A 24,739-nucleotide genomic window follows, 5' to 3' on the forward strand; every position below is an offset into this window, starting at 1 on the left:
TGCAACGCATGCCAGGTCCAGCTAGTATTTAATATAAATATTTCGGTAATTGGATTATTACGCACATTGCGATCGCCCAAAAGACAATTTTTGCCATGAAAATCGTGAATACGGAATATTTGGCGCTCGAGTTCTCGTTAGTATGATAGTTATCGTTAGTATGATGGACTTTTCGGCTGCCAGATGTTCCGTTATGGAGATTCTAGTGACTTTTGGGCGAGCGCTTTGTGGGCAAAATCACCGAACCAAATATTTCAAAAAAAACAACGGTTCGGTGATTACTGGTCACAAAGTCACTAAAATATCTATAACGGAACATCTGGCAGCCGAAAAGTCCATCATACTAACGAGAACTCGAGTGCTAAATATTGTGTATTCGCAATTTTCATGGCAAAACTTGTCTTTGTGACCACCGCAATGTGACGAATAGTCCAATTACCAAAAACAACATACAAAATATTTCACCTGTGATCAATGGGTCTACCTCACCGCACCGAAAGTCAAAAGATCTAAAAAGCAAATATCAAAAAGGCAAAGGTCGAAAATCGAATGATCACAAGTCGAAAGATAAAAAAAGGGTGCATGGTAAACGGTACTATGTATATATATAATATATATCAGTGGCATGCGGTGAAATTATTTCTCTTTTTGTCATACAGCCTTGTTTAATGTGCGCACGCAGGATACGGGAGGAAAATCCTGTTCCTCTTGTATCCTGTTCGCGCAAATTAAGTAAGGATGTACGACGGGGGGAAGAGAGACTTTAACCGCTCGCCACTGATATACATACTAACCGTTTTTCATATGTATGCATGGTAAACGAACATTTTCGATTTTTTAACATTCAGTGCGGTGACGGTCACCCGTGATCAATGTCTCAACTAAATTTAAAGCGGGCTCAATTTTCAAGATTTGCACCGAGCGCCCACACCGGCGATGATACTCGACAGCTCTTTGAAAGATGAAAAGTCGCAAACAGCAACCGAAATCGATTTCATCATTACGTAAATAAAGTGTGCGGCGGAGTGTGCCGCTGGCGGAGCGGTGCGCGTGGTAGGCATGAGCGACGACCACTTAGCACCGAGCACCGAACAGGGCAGTGTCGTGTGTTTAGCGGCGGGTGAGGCCGCGGCCAGTCGGTTGTTCAGGTGATCGGCGCTGCGCCCTCCGCTCCACGCCCCGACGGCCCACGCCTGCGCCCCACCGCAGACGCCCCACCACCCAACACCCAACACCCACCGACACAGGTGAGGCACCGCCAGCCCCGACGCCTGCGCCCCCCCCCCATTTCAATCCCCACACCACACCACATCACCCCCCCCCCACCCCACCGCCTCCCGTCGTGTCGTGCCTTTGTCCGCGGCCATTGTTTACCCGCTCAGCTGGTCGACCGCACCCCCTCCCCTCCCCACCCTGCCCCCGCACGTCCCATCCCCTCCCCTCCTCTGCAACTATCGATAATCCTATCGATACGATTTTATTTTCACGCCTTTGTGTTGGCCCCAGTGCCGTTCAGTTGTTAAGTCAGTCGCGAGTGATCCGCGCAGGAGGTAGGTTCGTATCGACTCGTTTTTCATTATTTATTTTTTAAAAAGGGTGGGGGGGGTGCCGTTCGGGCCCCCCGCGCCTCCGCCCCCTCGTTTGCTCCGCGCCGTGGTGCAATCGTTAATCGATACGCGTCTCTCGCTCGTACATTTTCCTAACCTCAAAACGTATCGCGTGCGATCAGCTGTTGCGAGGCGACGCCACATTCGCACTCTCAAAATGGTCGCTAATTTTACGCGACACGTTCTTTCTTGCCGAATGACGACTGGCACTCGTTATTGATTTTGATGTTTCGTCCAATGAGATCATAGGTTGGGGTGGTTCGATCCCCCCAAGGTTTGGTTTTTCTTTTTGCGAGATCGTTTTTTTTTGTTCCCAAGTACTATCGGTTCGACTTGGCAACGGTGAGTTTTTAACGTTCATGAATAATATTATATGGTGTATCGAATTACCTTTTGTTCACGTTGAATGTGTGTGTGTTTTTTTTTTTCTAGTATGCATACATATAGTGCATATGTTTATATATTTGATTGACTTTTAACATATGTTTTTCAATTAGTTGTCAATTGTATGGAAGTACCTACATACATGTCAAACCTATTGAAATTGACATCATTGAATGTTTTTAGTGTATAATTTCGCTTTTCTTTTAATGTGTCTCGATACTGAAAAGTTATATGATATTAGTAGGAAAAGTTTTGTATAAAATATTCAAGATTATCTTACAGATCAATATTTTAATGTTTGTAAATTTTCGATGGTTCTAGAATTCGATAATGTAAATTTTTTAACGATTGATTTTTTTGTAACGATGGATTCGACTACCATTTGTATCTTTGGATCAAAACTTTAAATTATAAAAATATTTTTAACTATTTTAATTTCACTATTTTCCGAATTTTTTAAAAAATTTTTCCTGTAAATGAATTATTGATAAATATAATACGTATTTCTATACTTAAAAATCATATAAGAATCAGTCACTATGTGAACTTGGAGCCTAAATCTAACGATAATTACCCGACCTTGGCTCATCCATCTAATTTTCACCAACATTAATGATCTTACTCTTCTTCTTCTTGTTAATGCCTTGTCCGCATCCGGACGTTGGCGACCACCTCGTCGATTATTTGAATATATCCGCATCGGTCTTCAGCGGCTCGGAACAGCTCTTCGGCGCTCATATCAGTCCACATGCGCATGTTTCGAAGCCAAGATAACTTTTTCCTGCCAATCTATTTTTTTCCTTCTATTTTCCCTCATGGTTATCAAACAGAGGAATTCGTATTTTGGACCCCGTATCGTGTGTCCGAGGTACTCCATCTTTCTCCGCTTGATGACAGAAACAAGCTCCCTGCCTCTCCCCATCATGCCGAGGACAGCTTCGTTTGATATCTTTTTGGTCTACGGAATCTTCAGCATACGCCTATAGACCCACATCTCAAAAGCTTCAATGCGGCTGATCATCTTGGTTTTCAGAGTCCATGTCTCACATCCGTGTAATAATACTGTCCAGACGTAGCTCTCCGCGAATCTCAACCGCGTATGAAGATTGTGATGCTTGTTTGTAAGCGCCGCCTTCATTTTTACAAATGCTGTTCTGGCCATCTCGATGCGGATTCTTAATCTGGAGGAGATCAAAGAAAGACTTTCCACGATCTGCCTGAAATGCATTCTCCAGTTCTTCGGTCACATAACACGAAGAGGAGAGGAGTGTCTGGAAGAGCTGGTTGTGGTCAGGTCTGCGGAGAGGAATCCCGGGCCCTGGAAAAACATAATTCCAGGCCCTATGACAAACTAAACAAAACATCTTATATATATACTTTTAGTTTGAGAATAATCTAATGAGAACTATTAGAAAAATACCTATATGTATGTTGGTTGCTATTTTTTTTTTTTTTTAATAATTGAATAAGGACCTTTGATATAATCAGTACGATATCACATGGACATAAAGAATGTGTGGATCTGAAAATTTAGCATTAAATAAATGCGTGTATTTTAATGTAGAATAATATAAAATATTAGTATCGGTCAGTCGGATGTCCCGACATGGGGCATCCGAGTAGTCTGGGCATTGGATCTTTACCCCGGATCAACCCCTCCGCCCTCTCGTTGGCCCTGCTTGTGGTCGATGGTGTGGAAGGAGGAAAAGGTCTCCGACACTCTGGATTGACTGAATATGAGCATTAACGGACTCTCCGTGTGGTCAAAAAACCGGGCAGAAAACGTCTTCATAGTGATGATCCTGATTCCTGACGCACACGACTACCGATAAATGCATGATTTCAAATAGCTACTGTATAATAATTTAATTTATATTACTCGACGCTCAATCGATCGCAGTAATATAAACATTTCAATTCAAATTATTCAACATAAAATCTAAACAGCTACATACGTCTCATTTTTTTGAATACTTCCACTGATTAAATGCGTATTGAGAAAAAAAATCGTCATCATGTACACACACACACACACACACACACTTTATTTGTCTTATTAGTTTCAATCAATCTTCAACGCTGAATCATCGCACGTATGCATTCACTAACATCGCCTTTGGAACGTACGTACATATAACCGCGATTTATTAATCGGTTACCGTCGAGATTGAACCAAATTCGATTTACATATATTATAATTAATTTATATACGCAAGTTCCACACGAGGTACGTTTCCGTTTTATATATGAACAGACACATCCAGTCGACTAATTATCATCGTTTCATTACTCGGCGTATCTTGTATCATCGCCGATGTGCAAAAACACAGCGACATTATAATATTGTGAAAATATTGCATCACACCCCATATTGTATGTGCATGAATCGTCATTATAAGTGTGATGTGTTTTCTATCGTCATTGTTTCAATGCTGAGTTTTGATTTTAACGTGTGTGTGTGTGTGTGTGTTTTGATTTTTGCAAACGTTTCGTGTGTATCTTATCAGTTAAGCTGAGGTGTTATTAGTAAACATGGTTGGAAGTTTGTATATCAATGTCGGTGGCAAATTCGCTTCGCTAATCATCGATGGAGGTGTTGACGATTTGAATTATTGTGATGGCTCGGAATGAGCGTATGGATCGATAGTGTGTTTTGGATATTGTTTTGCATCTTGGCACCGTTAGTTAGGCCCAATGTCAAATATGGTTTCTATGGAAGACTTAAAATGTGGTTTGATTGGATTATTATAAATGTAGTTCGATGTAATGTAGTCGTCGTATTCGGTAGGTGTTTATCGTTGGTATATCTTTCTTTCCATCTGCCTAATTGACTGAGTGTCTAATGGTTTGACCTTTTCTTTGACCAAGCGATTAGGACTTGTATTATTGTTAGATTAGGTGATCAGTTCTGTTGCTATATGTAATTTAATCTTTCTATAAGTTCCATTTCTATACTGAAATTTTTATTTAATGATGTGTGAATGCGTTTTTCCGGACTTGGTAGCGCTTTCCAGATTTGTCTAGCATGATTGACTTTCAATTTTGTTATAATTAGGTAGGTGAAAAAAAAGTTATGGTGTATTTTCAGATTTTTGATTAAAAATAGCAGTCTGGTTTTTAACATTGTAATTTAATATACTGAAAGAAATATGTTCTGAGTAAATGTGGCTTTTTAATATACATTTACAAACTAATAGTCTTAGTAATTGATTTTAAATACACTCATCTATCGATTAGTAGAGAACGTCAGTACCATTGTGGGCACACAAGTTAAATTATTTTTTCATTTACAGTTTAAAGGGCCAACTATTTATTTATTTATATTTAATTTATATCAGGTAGGCGTAACAGGTAACCCTGATGTGATTTCTTGGCCAAAAACATCAGTATATTATACAAAGTAAATGCATATCGATTAACATCCACACAGATGTTTATGGCCTAGTTTGTGAATTGCGAAATTCGAGATTGCTGAAAACTCGAGATTTTGCTAGAAGTGGGTAAGGTTGCCAATTCGTTGGAACCGTTTTAATGAAAATCAGATAAACTGGCAAACTCTGCTAGGAAACCATCGACCTGGAGTCACAAATTCGATTTGACTAAAAATTATAAATATATATTTTTTATTTTATCTTTAATCTATACCAGGAAGGCCTAACAGGTAGCCCCTATTCGCCTTCCTGGCTAGAAATATTGTACATTTGATACAAATATTATTAGTATTTTACAAAGTACATATCAATTAACATCCACACAGACATCTATGGCCTAGTTTGTAAATTTACAGCATTTTATACAATTCAGCGAAATTCGAGATTGCTGAAAACTCGAGATTTTGCTAGAAGTGGGTAAGGTTGCCAATTTGTTGGAACCGTTTCAATGAAAATCAGATACATTGGCAAACTCTGATAGGAAACCATCGACCTGGAGTCATAAATCCAGGGTCTGGCCAGCATAAAACCAGTGGGATTTGAACCCGTGACCACTTCAAAGCATTATATGCTGACCACAAGTCTATTCTGCTGGTCTATTTATGCATAGACTGGTTACAAAGTCAACCAAATTATATATAGTATAAGAAAAATGTATGAACAAGCCTAAAAATTATAAATATATATGTAGATGTGTACGGATGTTAGAACTGAGCCGAATAATTCGCAGCTGAAATTCGCTCATGTATAAACATTTATCTAGTGCAATAAGATTATTAACGGTTGCATAAGATTAGTTTTATGGTGTACAGTTGTCGGCATGACGTTGCCATGCAGTGTTTGACTGATTGTGCGGCCGCACACACAACGATAACCTAAACTGCAAATATCGTCGCATTGTTCCAGCTAAAGATGCTCTCTTCGTTATCACCATCGTTCATTTCTTCCAACCAGTGTATACTGGCAGTATTAAACCTGTGGAAGCCGAGACTTATCTTCCATTTTCCCCATTTGGAATTTGTTTCATTGCCACCATTATTATATTCATTGTATGCAACTTTACAATATTTCATTGCAAGATTTGTTTTAATTAAAAAAAAAATGTTTTGAATCGTACCAGTTAGATAAGTTTTATCTCTTTGAGTATTTGTGTTAATTATTCTTTATATATGGAGTTGAATAGTTAGTGCATTTCTGTTTTGAATTGCGTAGGTGTGATCGATAGGGGTATGCATCTTTGTGAAGGTTAAGCCCTAAGTGTGGTCTATCGATTGGCTGTGAACTAAAGCGCTATTGCAGGCGCACAAGCCTCCCACATAGGGTTAATTAAAGTTGGTTCGTTAAAAATCGATTAATTTATCAATCGTTCAGAAACGTCGGAAACTTATATATTACACGATGCAATTGTGTAATATGTATATGTGTGCAGCTGTTGTGTGTTTTATTAATTAGTTTCGGTTATTTTAGTATGAGCGGATGTTTTTAAGTTATTGGTACAATGGAGAGGTGGGATATGCCTCGTACGTGGCACGTGTTTTTTTTTTGAGCTGGTTTTGCACGTGCAAAAAGTCTAGCACGCCTAATCTGCCGTTTATTGTTCAATTGTTGTAAATGCTTTGTAAAAAAGGTTCGGCAAACCTTTAACAATGCATTTACAACATTTGAACAATAAACGGCCCCCTCAGGGTCGGGGCTTTAGTTATGACATTAACCCTTTGTATCAATAGAATCTTTGTTATTAATCCACAAGAATAGTCGAAATATGATTTTTCTAAGTGGAATTTTATTTAATTCTCATATAAAGACAATTTAATATACTATCCCTATTAATTCAATTCAGATTTGTGTAAATACGAGTAAATACTAGTGAGCTTTTAGCTCGCAATTTTACCGATTTAAAATATAGCACACTTCCAATGAACCCTTTTAAACGAAAACAAAAAATAGTGTGGCTAGAACACTATCCCAATAAACACGTTTCAATAGAAAAAATCTCAATATAAAATAGTATTAACAGTGGGAAAAAATCCCAAGTGAAAATACGTACTTTTGACTTTTGATTTGAACTGGACGACTACTTAAGAGAGATTTGAAAACTGAAAAGTACTACACATGAAATATAAAATACCCGACTATAGATTCCAATATTCATTTTGAACAGGAAATTGACAGATTTTGAGACATCAACCGAACAACACCAAGATATAGAAAGATCGCGCGATTTAAAAATCACATGTATCTCCGAATCTCGAACCAATCAACATTTTTTATTACCAGATCCGTGTTTACTGGGCATAGATCTATAAGAAAAGTCATATCTCGTCTCTGAACCATTTTTCGTGTCGAACAGTGTTATTGGTTTATGGGTCGGGAGACCTTATTGGTTACTAAAGTATACGCTGAGACCTTTTAACTAACCACTTCTTAGTTCACAAACGATTTGTTTTGAGGCTGAAACCGGTAGTTGACGGGCACCAATCACCCATTCTCTAGGTCAGAGCATCGTAACCTGTGCACCGCGATAACATGTGCTCTCCGAACAGCACTTGGGCCTAATGCGTGCGAGTGAGATCGCGTGTGAGGGAGAATACCGTTATATGTTAGTTAGTGTTTTGTCCCTACGCATATACGGAATAACTAGCGATTGTCGATGAAGTACATATGTTTGTACGTAGCTGACAAACTCTACGAGTCGTAAACCATATGTGCCGCGAATATCCAAAGGTTACGATGCTCTGCTCTACGTCACAGTACTAAGACGCGGTGTATTAATTTTAGCGATCTTAAATTGAAAATTGTAGATTTTTAGATGTATTTAATTTTCATATGGTAGTTAAATATTGTAGTAATTAATTTATACATAAACTTTATTACTATACATTTAAGATTGGGTTTATAGAGTTAAACGTTGTAAATTCATTGTATGATACATTTTCACTGCTTGAATTGGTGAAATATATTTTCACTTGAAATGGTACCCTATGGCTATTGCGTGCGTGTGAATGTTCGCTAACACGAACACGCTCCGTCTCTCTTCCACCCCTTGGAATCGTATGTCGCGGAAAGAGACGCGGCACATCACTTCGTTCACATGATCGGCCGACAAAAACAAAGGGTTTTTTTTTCAAAAATATTAATTAAATTTTAAATGATTAATAAAATATCGATTCCGTTGATTCGAATTGCGATATATACAATTTTTTGCACACATGCCGCTAATGTATGCATAAATAATTGCATAGAAAATGGTAACCAAGTTGAAAGATTACAATCGAATTCGTTCTCGAATGACTTTTTTCTACATGTAAATAGTATTGTTGCGTAGGGGTGGGTGGAGGATCCAAGTTAAAGGCCAACAGTCGTCTCACGGCATTTATTGATGATTAAGGAGATACACGCACTTGGCAGTGCTCAGTCCAGAATTACATGATATCGCCTACGTACCGCCTTATAAAGGGTAGATCTCTCAGGACGCCTAATCTGTTTACCTGTTGTATAGTCACGTATTCGGATATGTATTTCCACGACACTGGGTATCCCCGTACCGATTCTGAGAAATAACTAATAACGGTCATTGTTTAGCCTAAATGCACTTAGAGTCCAGATATAATCCTTGGAAGTAAGTGCATGCATTTAGTTAATCCGATAACAGCTATCCGTTGGTCTAAGTGCAATTCGCTCAATCCGCGGCGTACGTAACAGTATGTATGTTTAAATTCTCGACGCAGGTGTGATGACATGCGATACCCAATCAGCTGATGGTTCAAGTCCGGACAGATGTTTCTGACATTGACAACTGAACTCTACGAGCAGCATGCTTTGTATTACATACATATATATATTTCAGTCCGATTTGCCACGGGCTTTCTCAACTGATTGAGTTTCCAACCGAACAAATCATCTCCTCATATCGTCATCGTCGGAATAATAATAATTTAATTGAAATAAAAAAAAAAACGTCAACATTGACACCGTTTCCTCTACGAACGAATGTACATACGTATATGTACCTCGATGTGACGTCACGCGTTTTATCACCGAGTATATGTATGTTTCGTGGATAGAAGCAAGATGTTGACTCGCAAGTCGACTATTGATCGCCGATTGATATTGAACAGCGGCAAGGGGGGGCGCATACTGAAAAACTCTCATCTCGGACACGGCCATCACTATTGCGCTTACCTGAGAAATTCGTCTGAAGTACCGAATAAAAAAAGCGAACGACGGGGTTCTTTGTCCAAAGTCTAAAATTACAAGTCTGTGTCGTTTTTTTGTGTTTTGTACCCATCGATAACGTGCACAATGGTAGTGTTGAATTTCTGCATTATTAGACGATGTCGTTCGCCACTACTTACCACCACTGCATTACGCAATATTTTGTATTCGTATGTACATATATACGTGTGGGTATTTTTTATTAATAGACGTTCGTCTCGCCTTTCGCGTGATATGGCATATTATGTAGTGTACGTTTTTCCCGGTGTTTACGTGTAATTTAATATGTTCGGGTTTGATTCGAATTTGGTATTTGATTGTCTCCGTCGACTGACTTGACGATTATGACGCTTTGACGGTTGCGTAAGCTCGATGGTGAGTTTGGTTCGAATCTTCGTGTATGTATTTTGATTTTTAAATGCTTTTTATTATTACGGAATTGTGTTCACAATACGTCTTATATCTATTTTAATAGCTACTGATCTACTGATCATTTTCTATTTTACAATTTTAATTTTATTTGGTTAGTAATCACAGTATTATATTATTCTAATGTATTTAATGTACTCATAATACATCTAATACATAATATTAATTAAAGATTATGTCTAATGACGACGATCTAAAGCAGATTGTGTTTGGGTAATCTGTGTGTTATACCTGAAGGGTATAGACATTTTTTTGTAATCACCGAGATTCTCCGCAAGTGTGTTAGTATGGTTATTAGTGATTCTGTTATAGAATCTACTGGTTAGTTTGTTAGTAATGTGGGGATTCATGTAAGGGAAGAGGGAGAAATTATACACGACTTTATAGCAAGTCTTTTATTCGTTGTAATCATTGAAGTATAATGTATAGAATAGTCATTCCTAACAAAAGTATCGCTTAAAAGCGAGCCATCGGAGAGGGAGACGGAAAGTCAGAAGAGAGACAAAAGAGTGATGAAAAAAAATTCGTGGAAGTGATCGTCCCTTATCGTCCCTTGACGTTCAGGGACGCACGGGCACATACAGATGTTCGGACTTTGTCGAACTAATACTACCACACAATTTCACTATATTGAGCCTATTTCAAAGAAATCCTACTGCTACAGAGTTTAACAATCAACTGAGCAAAACAGCCGAAATCTCCGTTTGCACGGAGTTTTTGTGGCAACATTTTTGGAAGCTAAGAGCGCTTCTACCCATTCTACTTCAATGGTTGTAATGTTTATACAGCCAATCCAGTACTCCATTCGCACCAAGCATGGTGCAATGGTTCGTCGACTTCAACTATTCGAATATCGAATAGTAAATCAAGAGCTATTCGAATATATTCGAAATTTTGAAAAAAGGTATTTACATATGTACCAAGCATATGTAATTTTGAATGAATCGTCTTATCATAGTTGCCATTGAATTCCATCTCGTTTTTTTACAGCCAATAATAATTTCAATTTTTTATTTTCTTTTTTCATTATGATTTCTTGTAAAAATGTATATTTCGCCGGTGAATTCTTAAATATTCGTATTATCTTCATTTTTATCCCCATTATATATTTGATTTTCTTCATAATCGTCATCAATCTTTTCATGTTGATTTTGTTTATTTAGTTTATAAAAAAATATATACACGAATAATATTCGAATAGTTGATGAAATATTCGAATAACGAATGGCTGAAAAATCAGACGAATAATTCGAATTCTCGAATATTCGATTGGGATCCCTACTGCCGACCAATCACAGTTCAGCCGCACTCGATCGGTATCTGGGGTACCAACTCTTAAAAACCAACACTAATGTGTAACAACTATTTGACATTACTCTAAGTATATACATCAATTCCTACAGTAATGTATGTAACAAACGGAATATTATTTATGGCACGCAGTTTTTTCAAATTAGTATATATGGCTGTGTTATAAATTATTTTTCGAATCGTCGTATGATATTGTGTGATTGTGTGTAGACGCAAATCGTTTTTGTCTTTTGGTTTTTTGGGTTATATAAGAAATTTTCTGTTATTTCATCCCGAATTGATCGTTGGCCGACTTTAAAGGTGCAGACACACATATGTACATAATCTTACGGCACGGCATGCCTAGGTAGACTCCAGCTGTGAATGAACGTTCAACTTAATTGGTCCAAGCCACTCGCATCGTGTCGACCCGATATTAACGTTTTCACTTCTGTTCACAAATTAAATTTGACTCCTAATACCGGGTAGGCACGATGCGCGTAAGGGCGAAAACACACTGAGTGGTACGTGTCCCAAAATCACCCCTTGGAGTATTTTGGGTGATATTTTATCCTTGATTGGCAGTAATCGACAACGATGAATCCCACATTTGAAGAAATGTAGGAGAAACTTGTCGGTTGCATATGGATATGCACAGTACCGCCGAGAAGAATCCCGAGTCCTGGGAGAAATAACTCAGGGCCCAATTACAAATTTTTACAATATATTTTTACGATATATTATTAATATACAAAAATTTATCTAACTATTAGAAAAATACCTTTATGTTTGCTATTTTTTTAAATAATTGAATATATGTAGTCCTCGAATAGTCCGGGCCCTGGAACTTTACACCCAGGTCCCCCCCCCCCCCTCGTCGTCCCTGGATATGCATACACTCCCAATCTCCCAGATCTCACAAAAATATGCATTCTGCACGTGCAACTACACCCGAATTCGGTTTGGTGAACACCCACTGCCACTGTAACTCGCAAAATCATTTTTTTTTTTTCAAAAAAAGTTTAATGCGTTTTCGAAAATAATTATGTCAATATAAGGATAGATTATCACCGAAAACACTCCAGTCGGTGAGGCTTGCGAAGGGATACAACGGTACAGATTTGGCGTACCGGAGTACTTATAACGTTTTTTTGTATGTACACAATTATCTAAAAGATATGTACCGCGTATCTCTGTGTCTTTATCTTAAATTTCGATTCCTATTGGTCGAAATGACTTGTTGTGAATGTCAAAGTATTGCTCAAATCATCTTAGTTAACCAAATAGGTATGTTTCTCCCGATTGCCAACAGTCGTAAAATAATTATGCTTTTTTTTGATACTTCAGAAGGCTCTAAAGCAGAGCAATTGGATATTCGCGGCACACATTGTTTACGACTCGGTAGAGTTTGTCAGCTACGTACATACATATGTACTTCATTGGCAGTCGCTAGTTATTCCGTATATGCATAGGGACAAAACACTAACTAATATCCGTTTTCATCGATCACACCCGCGATCTCACTCGTACGCATTAGGCCGAAGTGCTGTTCGGAGAACACATATTACCGCAGTGCACAGGTTATGATGCTCTGCTCTAGAGTATGATAATCATTTCATGTTGAAAATACAGACCGGATTCGAACTACTGGATCAATAGTGACTTGGTAAACGAAATATTGTGGGTTGGATCTTTTTTACACAGCAAATTCATAAGCTTTGTGCTAGTATTCGCATAATTTGTATTCGTGGCTTGTTGGTACCCCACGAGACGCCGATTTGGATGCTTTGTATGTATGTAAGTAAGTACATACATAGGGATACAACTACCCAGTTGGAGTTAGTTTCCAGAAGGTCGCGATGCATTTTTATCACGCTGGTCGTTGATGAGCCATCGATATTGAAATGGCTAATTATGCTGGCATTGGCACTGGCGCAGCCTCCTTTGGAATATGGCCATTAACATACATATACGTATCTCTCTCGTGGGTGTGTTCTGATTCTTTTCGAGAAACGGAATGCCCCAATTTCCGACGCCTTTTGGAATAAGCTAGCTAAGTTTTCCCTACTCCTCGTTAGTCATAATCGTTTGGTCGGGGTTTTTTTTTCACGATATACTATATATATTCGGAGAACGGACGCCGCGCCATAACGAAAACAACCAGTGCTGCCAACGGCCGAAGATTGCATTGGAATTTTCCTTCGTTTATAAGACTGTTTGTATTTTTAGTGCACCGCGATACGGTTCCGGTCCGCATATAGATTTTGTCACAGTTCCGAGGTCCTCCTGAACCGATATTTTGCTCGCCTTTCGGACGAACCTTACAATCCAAAGGTGATAACTCCACAAGATCGTTAATCGTTCGAGGCAGCGTTTAAAATCTAAAACGGTTATTTGTTACAACATCGACTCGCGTAAAGTGTAATCGACTAATAGAGAGTGTAATGCGTTGGATTTTAGTATCTACTAGTTGTTTTACCCGGCTTCGATCAGTGTTTGTAATATAAACAGCTTAAACGCGGCGAATCTAATAGTAAATATTAATTTGTTGTTTTTGTTAAATTTATTTGAATCGAAAAAAAATATATTCTACCTATCGAATCGTCATAGAAACTGACTTGATTTCGATTTCCATCCAACTATAGTTACAAACTTACAAAGTCTCTTTCGAAATTATATATTATACCAGAATACGGCGGCGTCCCCATGTCGTCATGGAAATTTTGACTTGTTTTCGAAGTTCCCAGCCATTTTCCAACCAATAATATTTACACTTACATACAAAGTCTCTTTCGACATTATTTTATTTATTTTATTTTATTAATTGAAAAATCAACAGACAGGATGTACATAGATATGTATAAAAAAACAAATAATAAATAAATAATATATGTAACATCCGAGTCCAATAATAGATTTTTACAAAAATGAAAAAGATAAATATGAGGAAAACAAATTAAAAAGTAAAGAATAAAGGCATGACAAAATATGTAGAACATTGCATAATTAAACTATAGTATTAAAATATTTGGAAAAGGTTATAAAATAGAATATAAGAAGAAATTGAAATTTACAAATATAAAACAAATGAAAAAGGTAAATACAAAATAAACAAATGAAAAGGAAAAGAATGAAAGCTATAATATGATTAAATAGCACATTACATAACTAAACTAAAGTATAAAAATATTGGAAATATTGGAAAAATAGAATAGGAGAAGAAATGAATCAATCGGTCAAGATTCTCTTGATGTTAGACCTGAATTGATGTAGGGAAATACCAAATAGATCAACCTCATTCAGCTCTCCGTTAAACATACGATAAACGCGCTGCAGATAAAAATATTATGTATTAGATTAGTTGCCCGGCGCACTCATTCGTGCATTATCGCTGTAATATACGCTTGTAGTTGAACCGATCTAGCATGGTTTTGATTTTTAAATGCTTTTTATTACTACTAAATTATGTTCACTTATATACATTTTAATAGCTACTGATCAACCGATAATTGTCTATTTTAAAATTTTAATTTAATTTTGTTAGCAGTCATATTATTATAATGTTAATGTGTAGCATAATAGGAAAAAGAGCTCAAAGACCTATTTACAATTGCTCTAGCATGAGACTTATGTAAAATGTACATGCTATCGCGGTCACCCCCAATCGACCCGCGATTACCAATTACATTTCGTTTCAGTTTCGCATTGCATTTTGGTCAAGAAATATAACATTTTTCGTGCGTTTAGATGTCGGCAGAATTTGACTTTTATTTTTCTTTAGTTTTGAATTCGTGTTTCGTATTTTGAAATATTTACATTAATAAAATAAGAATATGAAATACGTACGTTGTTGATATTATTAATTTATTTAAGGAATGCGTATATATTTTATATTAATGGAAATTTATATTTTGTAGACGTTAAACGTAATCGTCAAAGTCATGTTATGGACAGCAAAACTTACAGTAATATTATTCAAGACTTTACATTGAATTATATTTTAATAATATTATATAGTTAAATAAGAAATAATTTAATAAAAATAAAGAAATTATTTTACGTCCTTACAATGTTACAACTAGGGTTTCTGATTTCCCGGACTTTTTCAATTCCCGGGACACGGGATGGAGCCCGGGGTCGTTCCCGGGATTCCCGGGATCCCTGGACACACGTAAAAAAACTTTTTTTTTCAATTTAACATATTTTTTATTAATAAAAAATATTTATTTATACATAATATATCTATTAACTCGAAAAAATGTAATTATAAAAGTTAACTTATTTAAAATAGCTTCTTCGAAGTCGGTTTTATTGTTAAAAAGAACGAAAACAATTTTTTTAAATTGTCGGTTTTTTCTACTGTCAGCATGTATATTTTAATTTCTTTTTTAAAGTCGAGGTTATTTTTATTTACGTTATTTTGTATATTCTTATTTGATAACTCCTTATTTAATTATTCATTCATCGTCAAACACAATTGTTTCGTCTTCATCCAAATCTAAAAGAGTTTCTTCCATTGTGGAATCGTCAATACAAGAAGGATATACTCGCTTCATAATAACTATTATGTGAAACTTCACCGTAGGATATATAATATAATACATTCGCTTTTATTACAACATTGAAAGAATGTTTTGTTCGGTATAAAATCAGAATTATATAAATTTTGTGTTAAAAAAATGAGTTTTAGGCTTCTTCTTTCTTCGATTTAAGAAGAAGCCTAAAAGAATATTTTACGATTTTTTCTGTATTTGATTTATTATTTCCCTTTGTGCAGCCGTGAAAATGTTGTATGTTTAAAAGATTTTTTTAAATCCAATTCCCGGGATTCGAGATAAAAATTCCGCGAATTCCCGGGAATGTCTGTCCCGGGTCGACCCGGGTCAGAAACCCTAGTTACAACACATTGCACGAATGCGACAGCATCTTGGTTCCCGTAAGACTCACGCTACGTCCGATCAACTATAGGCTTTTATATCTATGGCTCGGTGCATATTGTATGTCCATTTTTGAATTTGTATCGAATTTGAAGTTTGTAGATGCTGTGGAAAAATTCAGGCTTTTCCTTACAAGCTAATATATATATACCAAAAAAATAACCTTGAAAGGAAAAACCTGAATTATTCCAACACTTACAAACTTAAAATTAGATAAAAATTCAGAAATGGAAATATAATATCTGGGCACAAATCTATCGATATTGTATAAAGAGTAGTGGTTTTCAAATATAAAAAAAAGCTTGTAACAAAAGCGGCCACTAGACTCAATCTTGCTGCGGCCACCAATCCATGAAAAGTACATACATATAACAGTTAGAATTTAACTTCTGAAATCTTAAAGGTAACTTGGAAAAATATGTTTTTATTTTTATCCGTAATTCGTTTGCAACGTGCACCCTTCTGAATATAATTTTTATGTAAGCCTGTATTCTAAAAATGAACTTGTTTTTATGTACAAGATTTTAATTTAAAAAATATTTTGCCTGCGACGTAGGGATAGGGATATTTATATCTTGCTATTTTTGACATTTAATCAATACCTTAAATTTGCATATATAAGGGTACTATTTTTTTTGCCCGTAGTGCATTATTTTCTCTATTTTAGAAAGATTTTTATTAGCTTCAATGTGTTACATATTAATAATTAAACGTTGATTAGGAGAATCATTTATTTTCAAAATTCTAAAATAAGTTCCCCGCCCACAAAAAAAAAAAATAGATTTAATTTTAAATTTATGCCGCGAAAACCATCGATATATTATATTTATATCTAGTATTTTCCCCTTTGACACTTCGACTTGTGGTTTTGGAACGGAATTGTAACCCGATTTAAAATTTAAGTTAAAACTATTATTTTTGCATATTATGTGGTCAGATGGAATATGATAATGGGAACAAAAGCGCACCAGTAACTCAATTTTAGGCGCAGATATACTGAATCGTACGGCACGCGATGCCTAGGTAGACTCCAGCTGTGATGGGCGTATCCTCATGCTGTACAAGTTTGTCCTGCATTTCTTCAAATATGGGAGTCACCGTTATCGATCACCCTCAAACATGTGTCAATACAATTATAAAATATCACCGAAAACACTTCAGGGTTTTTGGCGTGGATGGCCATAGCTTGGATCAGACGTTTTAGTGGTTTTTTTTACATTTGTAAAACTATCTAAAAACCACATTTTTTTACATGCTCAGTCAAATTGTCAAGTTTTCACATTTTCGCTCTAAGGACTCGTTATACTTACGTATGCACATTATATAGTAGCAGGTAGTTTACACACACGTATGAGAACTCTTTTGCTGGTCGAGAACACTGACAAACACCCAGACGGGGCAGTTCGCCTTCGTCGGCCGGTCGGCCGTGCAACAAACGCGTTTTATCGCTGATTTATTTGCGGCTCCATTTTTTATCCCTCTTTTCGATGCACTTTATTTTGGTCCGCAGTTTATGTATGCGCGTGTGTGTGCACCTACCCACATATACTTTTGTGTCGGAAGCTGGGCCTGTGTGATTTTTTTTGCCGTTGTCACCCTCGCAGATGCGAAGGGTGCGCTTTTGCTCTCCGTGTGAATTTGGTGTAGTGGATTTGGTGCAGGTGCATCCCAGTGCAGTCGGCTGGGTGCACCCGGGGTCGGTGACCGGCGTGCGCGTGTCCTTGCTACTCTCCACTTCGGGACCTGGCAGTATTCATATCGCTGCAGACTATCAGATCTTCAGAATAAAAGTGGGTGACCTACGGTGAACATGTATTTGTGGACGGAACTTTGGACGGTGAAGATTTGCTAAACAGAACTGTGAGCCTGAATCGCATCAAGGAAGCAAGCTTTAGCATGGAGATTTCCACTATCAAAAGGTGTACCTGCTATGCTTGAACTTCTTGTGGAGATGGGAATAAACATTGGAAATTTCGTCATTGTTTCGCATACAGCACCTACAAAATTTGATGCAGTAGTGTTAGTCACCAGGCTAGTTGGTTATTATTGTTGAAAAGAAATGCTAGAGACATTTTCGGATTTATAGCGATTGAAAAAAAAAATGGCACTCGAATATATCAGAGAGGAACACCTGCGTCTATCTCGAACAAATTCACCCAACCTATATACGTATGTATATGAAAATAGTGTGGATGATGCACACTGCTGCAATAGACCGTTTTCTAGGTCGTTCTTTTTGCTCAAAAAGTTTCTTCTGAAGAGTTGTCCTATGTTTTTTTCGTTATTTTGTGCGATGTTTCACATTTTTGACGTTTGCCACAATATAATGGGCGATGTTGGTTGTGATCATATAAGAAATTATACTCTTTTCAATATGACACATCTTACATGGACTTAAATGGTCGGCCAGTTGTGGTCTATGTATATGCAGTGTGTTATTTGTCATCGCTACCACCCGACTGATGGTTTTACGTGCCTAGATGATGCGAATGACAAGATAATCTGGTGTATACAATGTGCCTATACTGCCGAAGTATACGTGTGAGCTCTATAGGTGTTAATTCGTTTCTATTTTTGGTTGAAGTACGTAATGTTTGTGAACTTTTTCGTAAGTTTTGAACTGTACAAACCAGCTCTCATGGATGAAAAACATTGCTAATAGGTCTCGCAAGACATGGATCAGCTGATACTACGAGTGTTATTGGAACATATCGCATCCCAACTAGAAAAATCTGTCGTGACGAGAAGCGTTACACTCGCAGAGGTCTCGGTTTATCTTGGTTTTGGGGTTTCGTGGATACATTATGTCCCCTTTATCTCTTAATTATGCACAGCGATGATATCGAAATTTTGGGTCGGGTCGTTCGCTTCCGCTCGAAAACCTGACTGATTGCAGGCCCTACCGATTAGCTGTTGCGTCAGATGCTATTGGACGCGTCTGTTGGCATAGTTTCACGTTTACTGCTGCCATATATTCCATATGAAGAATCTAAATCTGGCAATATTCTTCATATGCATACTTTCGAGGAAACGCTACAATTGCTGGCCACATTTTTTATTTATTTTATTCAATTAATCATGTACACTCGTCTTACAAATCGCTCCAATGCGACGAGTGTACTATACATATCAAGAAACACATCAAATTATGTATAAATACATAATTATTATATATGTTTACATTATACACGACATATATGGTCAAACATTGCAAAGTTGATTGTAAGAATTCTTATACAATACAATCAATACAAGCATTTATACGATCATCATCCACAAAGACATCTGTGGAGAATTTTTTTGTAGCATTTCTATACAAACCGGCAAACCTTGAGACGCTGAATAACTCATGATTTGCGAGAGAGATTTTCAATTTTGCCGGAACCGTTTCAATAAAAATCATAAAAATTGGCAAACTCTGATGTACACTCACCTTTACAGATCGCTCCAAAGCGACGAGTGTACTTATACAGATACAATACAATCAATATACAAAAGCATTTTTATACAATGCAAATTAATTCAATTATCCAAAGTGATATCTATGGAGAAATTTTTGCAGCATTTTTATAATAAAATTGGCGAATCTCAAGACGCTGAATAACTTGAGATTAACAAGAGATATAGGAACGGAGATGCCAATTCTACAGGAACAGTTTTAATGAAAATTTGGCAAACTGATAGAAACGATCGACCTGGGGTCACAAATCGAGGTCTGGCCAGCAGCAACCAGTGGGACTCGAGCCCGTAACCACTCTCTTCGAAAGCATTATATGATAAACACTAGTGCATGCTGCTAAAGCCGAGTACATTATTTCATAACTTCAAAAAGTGGTCGATAAGTGTAAACTGGTCAACGACTGTAACGCCATGATAAAAAAAATCAACCTGTACTCTTTGATTAGGAAACGTCTACATATTTTGTCAGCTGTTCTATCTGTCACGCGCGTGTGTGTGTGTGGGTATTCCGTTCGTAATTTAGTATCAATCTGGCGTAACATACGCCTATGCGAGTCATTACCGCGAGACGAAACAAAACAAAACAAACAAACAAGCATTACATGTAATCGTTTGGTTTTGGACGAAGGACGACGCGCCCATGGTGACGGCTCTCGCGGTCAATGTTGACCAAAACAAAACCAACAACAAATTGTGACAGGTTTGCGCGTTCGCCTCCACAACCTCCTCCCATTTTTCTTATTATTCGCTTTTTTTCGCAATGGCAATCCATCCGCTGCTGGTGCGATTCGAAACGATGCTATTGGTAACACTTTTTTCACAGCTCGCTCGATCGCATTATAATTTGTATGCTTTTCGATTACGCACAGTCGACACAATGGCGACACGACCTAAAATGGCCGACTTCGAGACGGATACCCTCTCGTCGGACTATATGCGTACATGACGTCTTTGTTTATGCTTATTATGACGACGATGATGATGATGATGATTATGATTATCGATGCAGTTTGCTACTACGCACTCTGCTGCGCTGTTATGATTTTTTTTAGGCGTGTGCGTTGCGAAGGGTGTACCTTGGCGCTGTCGCTTTGGGCCACTGTACCTGGTCGATTCTCAGCCTCCCCTCTCACCCCCCACCGAAGTAAACAGTTGCCAGCCGGTTGCCCCCCCCTCTGGTGCTTTGTGTGCCTTCTTCGTTCCCCTCCCCTCTTACCCCCCCTGCTAGGTGGATTTGACAGATGAATAACATAACCTGCAAGTTTACGACTAGTAGGATTGTTGGATGAATTGTGTACGTAATGTATGTGAGTTGGTAGCTATGATTGTGCGTATGTGGTTTTTTGTTGAAAGAATTTCTGCTCTGTGTGTATGTGTGGTACAACAATATATTGGTGTGGAGTGAAAATCCATTGAGTATTAAAATCAGGGTTGTGGGGTCAGGGTCGAAAAATCGAGCGACTCTGACTACGATTTTACATTTAAATTGTCTGTGAATATTGCATTGCTAACGATCATAAAGAGCTCATGTTTGCAAGGAGAGATATTCATCAATACTAGGGTTGTCAGATTTCATTCAAGTCAAACAGGGACACTCTCATCAAATAATTTTTAATTTATATTAAATAATTAAATTATAAACATCTAAATTTAACAAAATACAATGTAAAGTCCACATGAACACATTATAATAGGAATAAAATCTATATTCAGATATTTTATTAATAGGAACAAAAGCAGTCATAAAAATTTTAATTTAAAAACAATTGACAATATAATATTATAAAAACCAACGAATAGGAACAAAAGCAAGTAAAGAAAATTATTGGTTGCTATTATAAATTGCCTGTTTATTATAAGAGAAAATTATAAATCGATTGATGCCTGATACACATTTTTTGTTTCCCTTCTACATTTAGTTCTCCAGAAAGTATAAGACAGAGACAAATAGTTATTGTTGAATATTGCTGCAGTGCGTACCAGACTGTCTGGTTCAGAAATCGACTGTTTATAGTTTATGTTACATACATATTTTTTATTAAAACTTCTGTAGGAATTTAAAAATAGTAAACCGGGACATTCGGGCGTCCTGAGAGGTTTGTTATACCGCGACACGAGACTTAAAACTGGTGAAAATCCCGATAAATCGGGACCCCTGACAACCCTAATCAATACCCAGGTTCAATACGCTCTTTGTCTTTTTCTCATCACTGATATTAGAGAAGAGACTAATAAGAGTTAATATCTGTAAGTCTAATCAAATTGGTTAGAATGAGCTTTACAGGTGGAAGTTGAAAATTTGAAAGGATTTTTTTTTCATTAGCTGACTATACATATGTACGTATGTATATACGCCACTCAGTATTAAATTTGCTCTTTCGTCGAATTGGTTGATATAGAATTTATTATATTTATGTATGTACCTGGAAAATGCTCTTACACTTTGTATTGGAAAAAATTCAATATTAAATTAAATTAAGTCGTATTGTGGAAAAATGTCGGGAGTCGCTTTTTTTTTAATGACTCCACAGCCCTTGCTATGATACAAATATGTACACTTAAAAGGCGCAATTACACTGAATCGTAAGGCGGACGCGTTCTTGGCCTCCTGTGGTGAAAAATCTTGTCCCACAGGGTTTTTTTTTCCGACAAGTTTCTGCTACATTTGTTTAAATTTGGTAATCACCGTTATCGATCATTGTCAATACAAGGATTTTTGGCCTGGATGTCATAGCATAGATCAGGTGTACTAGCGTTTTTTTTACATGTCCATAACTATCTAAAAAAAATCTTCATCTATTGTTATTATGTACATAGATAAAGTAAAAAAAAACAAGTGCCGCATACCTCTTTATGGTATATTATGAAAAAATTGAGTTTTAAAAGGTTCAAAAATCGCAAATGAGTGTTTTTTGACATTGCCTCAAATAAATATTAAGGACTCTTGTGTACTCTGTCAAGTTCTTCTGCTTTTTTTGTTACTCATTTGGTAGGGTTAGCCAGACGTCCAAGTATGTTCAGTTTTTCAACATTTTGTTGCACTGTCCTACGAAGAATGTCGTTAACACTTAAATTGTCTTGTATTTATATAATTATATCCTATATTATAATAACAACGATTTCTTAAATCAACATTCAGTTCTAAAACAATACATTGACGAATAAACGGAAATTGATCAAGCAAAGAGGAAAATGATAATGTTTTATTTACAAAATTATTTATTTCCTCAAATCTCTATATTTTCATTTCCCAAATCTGGCCACCGTGTCCAGATTATAATCTTTTATGTAAAGCATCTTCAGCGGATGTAGTGTCTGCCTAATCGGCAGTTGCTTGGGGAAGCAGGGCAAACAGGTCAAACGAATATGCATAATTCACATTATATTTACACTCGATGTGTGTGTGTGTGTGCTTTCAAAGCCGATTTACACTGTGTTTGATGTTTTGCCAGTTAGTTACGGAATTGCATTTGAATTTCAATTTGTGCAACACGTGTCATTATTATTATATAAGAGAACTGCATCCGTTCAGTGTACGTAAATATGAATATTGAAATATTTCATTCGATTTTAACGTATGTTTTTTTTGTATTTTTTCAGATTGCAACATTCACCGGGAGCCCTGTAAAAATTATACACACACGAGGAATAATTTCTGCATCGGTCGACATGAAGAAATCCACTATAAATCTCGTATTACCGTTGAATCGTAAAATATTCGTGTCGTTTGACAATTATAGTTTGACATAGACGCTGCCCGGTTTCCGTTCGTCGTCGAGAGTATCGTATCGGGATAAATTTTGCGAATCGGAAGGTATCCAAGTGCCATAAGCGAGTAGCGATTGCCAACGTCGGTATAGAGAAGTGCTGGCAGGTAATAGTTGGAAGTCTGAGACAGTGTGGGCGGAAGGTGGCGGGCGGGTGGCTGGCAGCAGGGACCGCGTGGCATGCTACACAAAGCGGCCCCCGCGACCCCAGCGCCACCGCGCCCCGCTGCAGCATATGGCCCAACAAGACGTGACGCTGACGCTCTCCACCGCACCCAGAGAGCTCGCCAGGTAATACCCTCGTTCATACTATTTCACCATATTCATACATGCCAAAAGCCATTCCGATCCCAACATTTACTGATCCGAGAAGTGCCGGAAGAGTTGCTCGGGTGCATCTCCCGCCGGAAGTATTGGCAATTAGGATATTGTCCAAACCACAAAACGTTAGCGTAGATTTCAGCACAAGATCCAACTCTATCTGGTCTCTGTCTTTCTCCCTATGACGAGTTGGCCCTTTAGTTATGTCAATCCGTAGTTTATTTATTTTGTAAATCATACCAGGAAGGCCTTCCTGGCCAGAAACATTGTATATTTGATACAAGTACTATTATACAAAGTAAATACATATGAATTAACATCCACAGAGTCAGTCATCTACGGTTAAATTTGTAAATTTGCAGCATTTTTTTAACCATTTGAGTGCTGACATCTTTTCTGTTGAAAATTTCGCCAATATTTCCAATTAGAATTATTTAGAAATCCAATAGTATTGTAATTGTAGCTATTCCAAACAAACCCTATATAACTACCACCAAGGATTTCGAGTTTAGTAAAGGTGTGTTTAGACTCTCTTGTAACAATATAAAATAAACGAAAGAAGTCTATTAATGAATTTATGTTTCCAAAACTAGTTCCGTCTTCTTCATTGTTGTTAAAATGTAATGCTCACAATTTAAATGCCCGGCCACAATCTAAAATACTCAGCAGTTAGGGATATTTCCGTTGGGAAATTTTGCTATGGTTATAAATTCAGAAATTCCGGTGTAAACCAGTCTTTATAAACATTGACACGGATTACACGACCTATGTTCAATGCATTTTTTTTCAATGCTACCTGGAAAGGCTTAGCGGGTAGTATTCTCGTTTACTTTGTACATGCTCAAAAAAACAACGCGTTTTTCAGCATTCAAAGGGTTAAACAATTCAGCGAAATTCGG

At 37.1% G+C, this 24,739-nt stretch overlaps 1 protein-coding gene across 1 annotated transcript in view; it reads left to right on the plus strand.

Annotated features, from left to right (window-relative positions):
• Positions 1–1,098: 1,098 nt before the first annotated feature.
• The window catches only part of ctrip (E3 ubiquitin-protein ligase ctrip), a 38,947-nt gene continuing 15,306 nt past the window's right edge, over positions 1,099–24,739 (plus strand). The window contains exons 1-2 of the mRNA XM_077437696.1: positions 1,099–1,554; positions 23,353–23,810. Coding sequence (XP_077293822.1) covers positions 23,755–23,810 — 56 coding nt within the window. The 5' untranslated portion in view covers positions 1,099–1,554; positions 23,353–23,754. The remainder of the gene's footprint in view (positions 1,555–23,352; positions 23,811–24,739) is intronic.

The sequence above is a fragment of the Arctopsyche grandis genome, chromosome 9, assembly GCF_051622035.1.
Source record: "Arctopsyche grandis isolate Sample6627 chromosome 9, ASM5162203v2, whole genome shotgun sequence".
Lineage (NCBI taxonomy): Eukaryota > Metazoa > Arthropoda > Insecta > Trichoptera > Hydropsychidae > Arctopsyche > Arctopsyche grandis.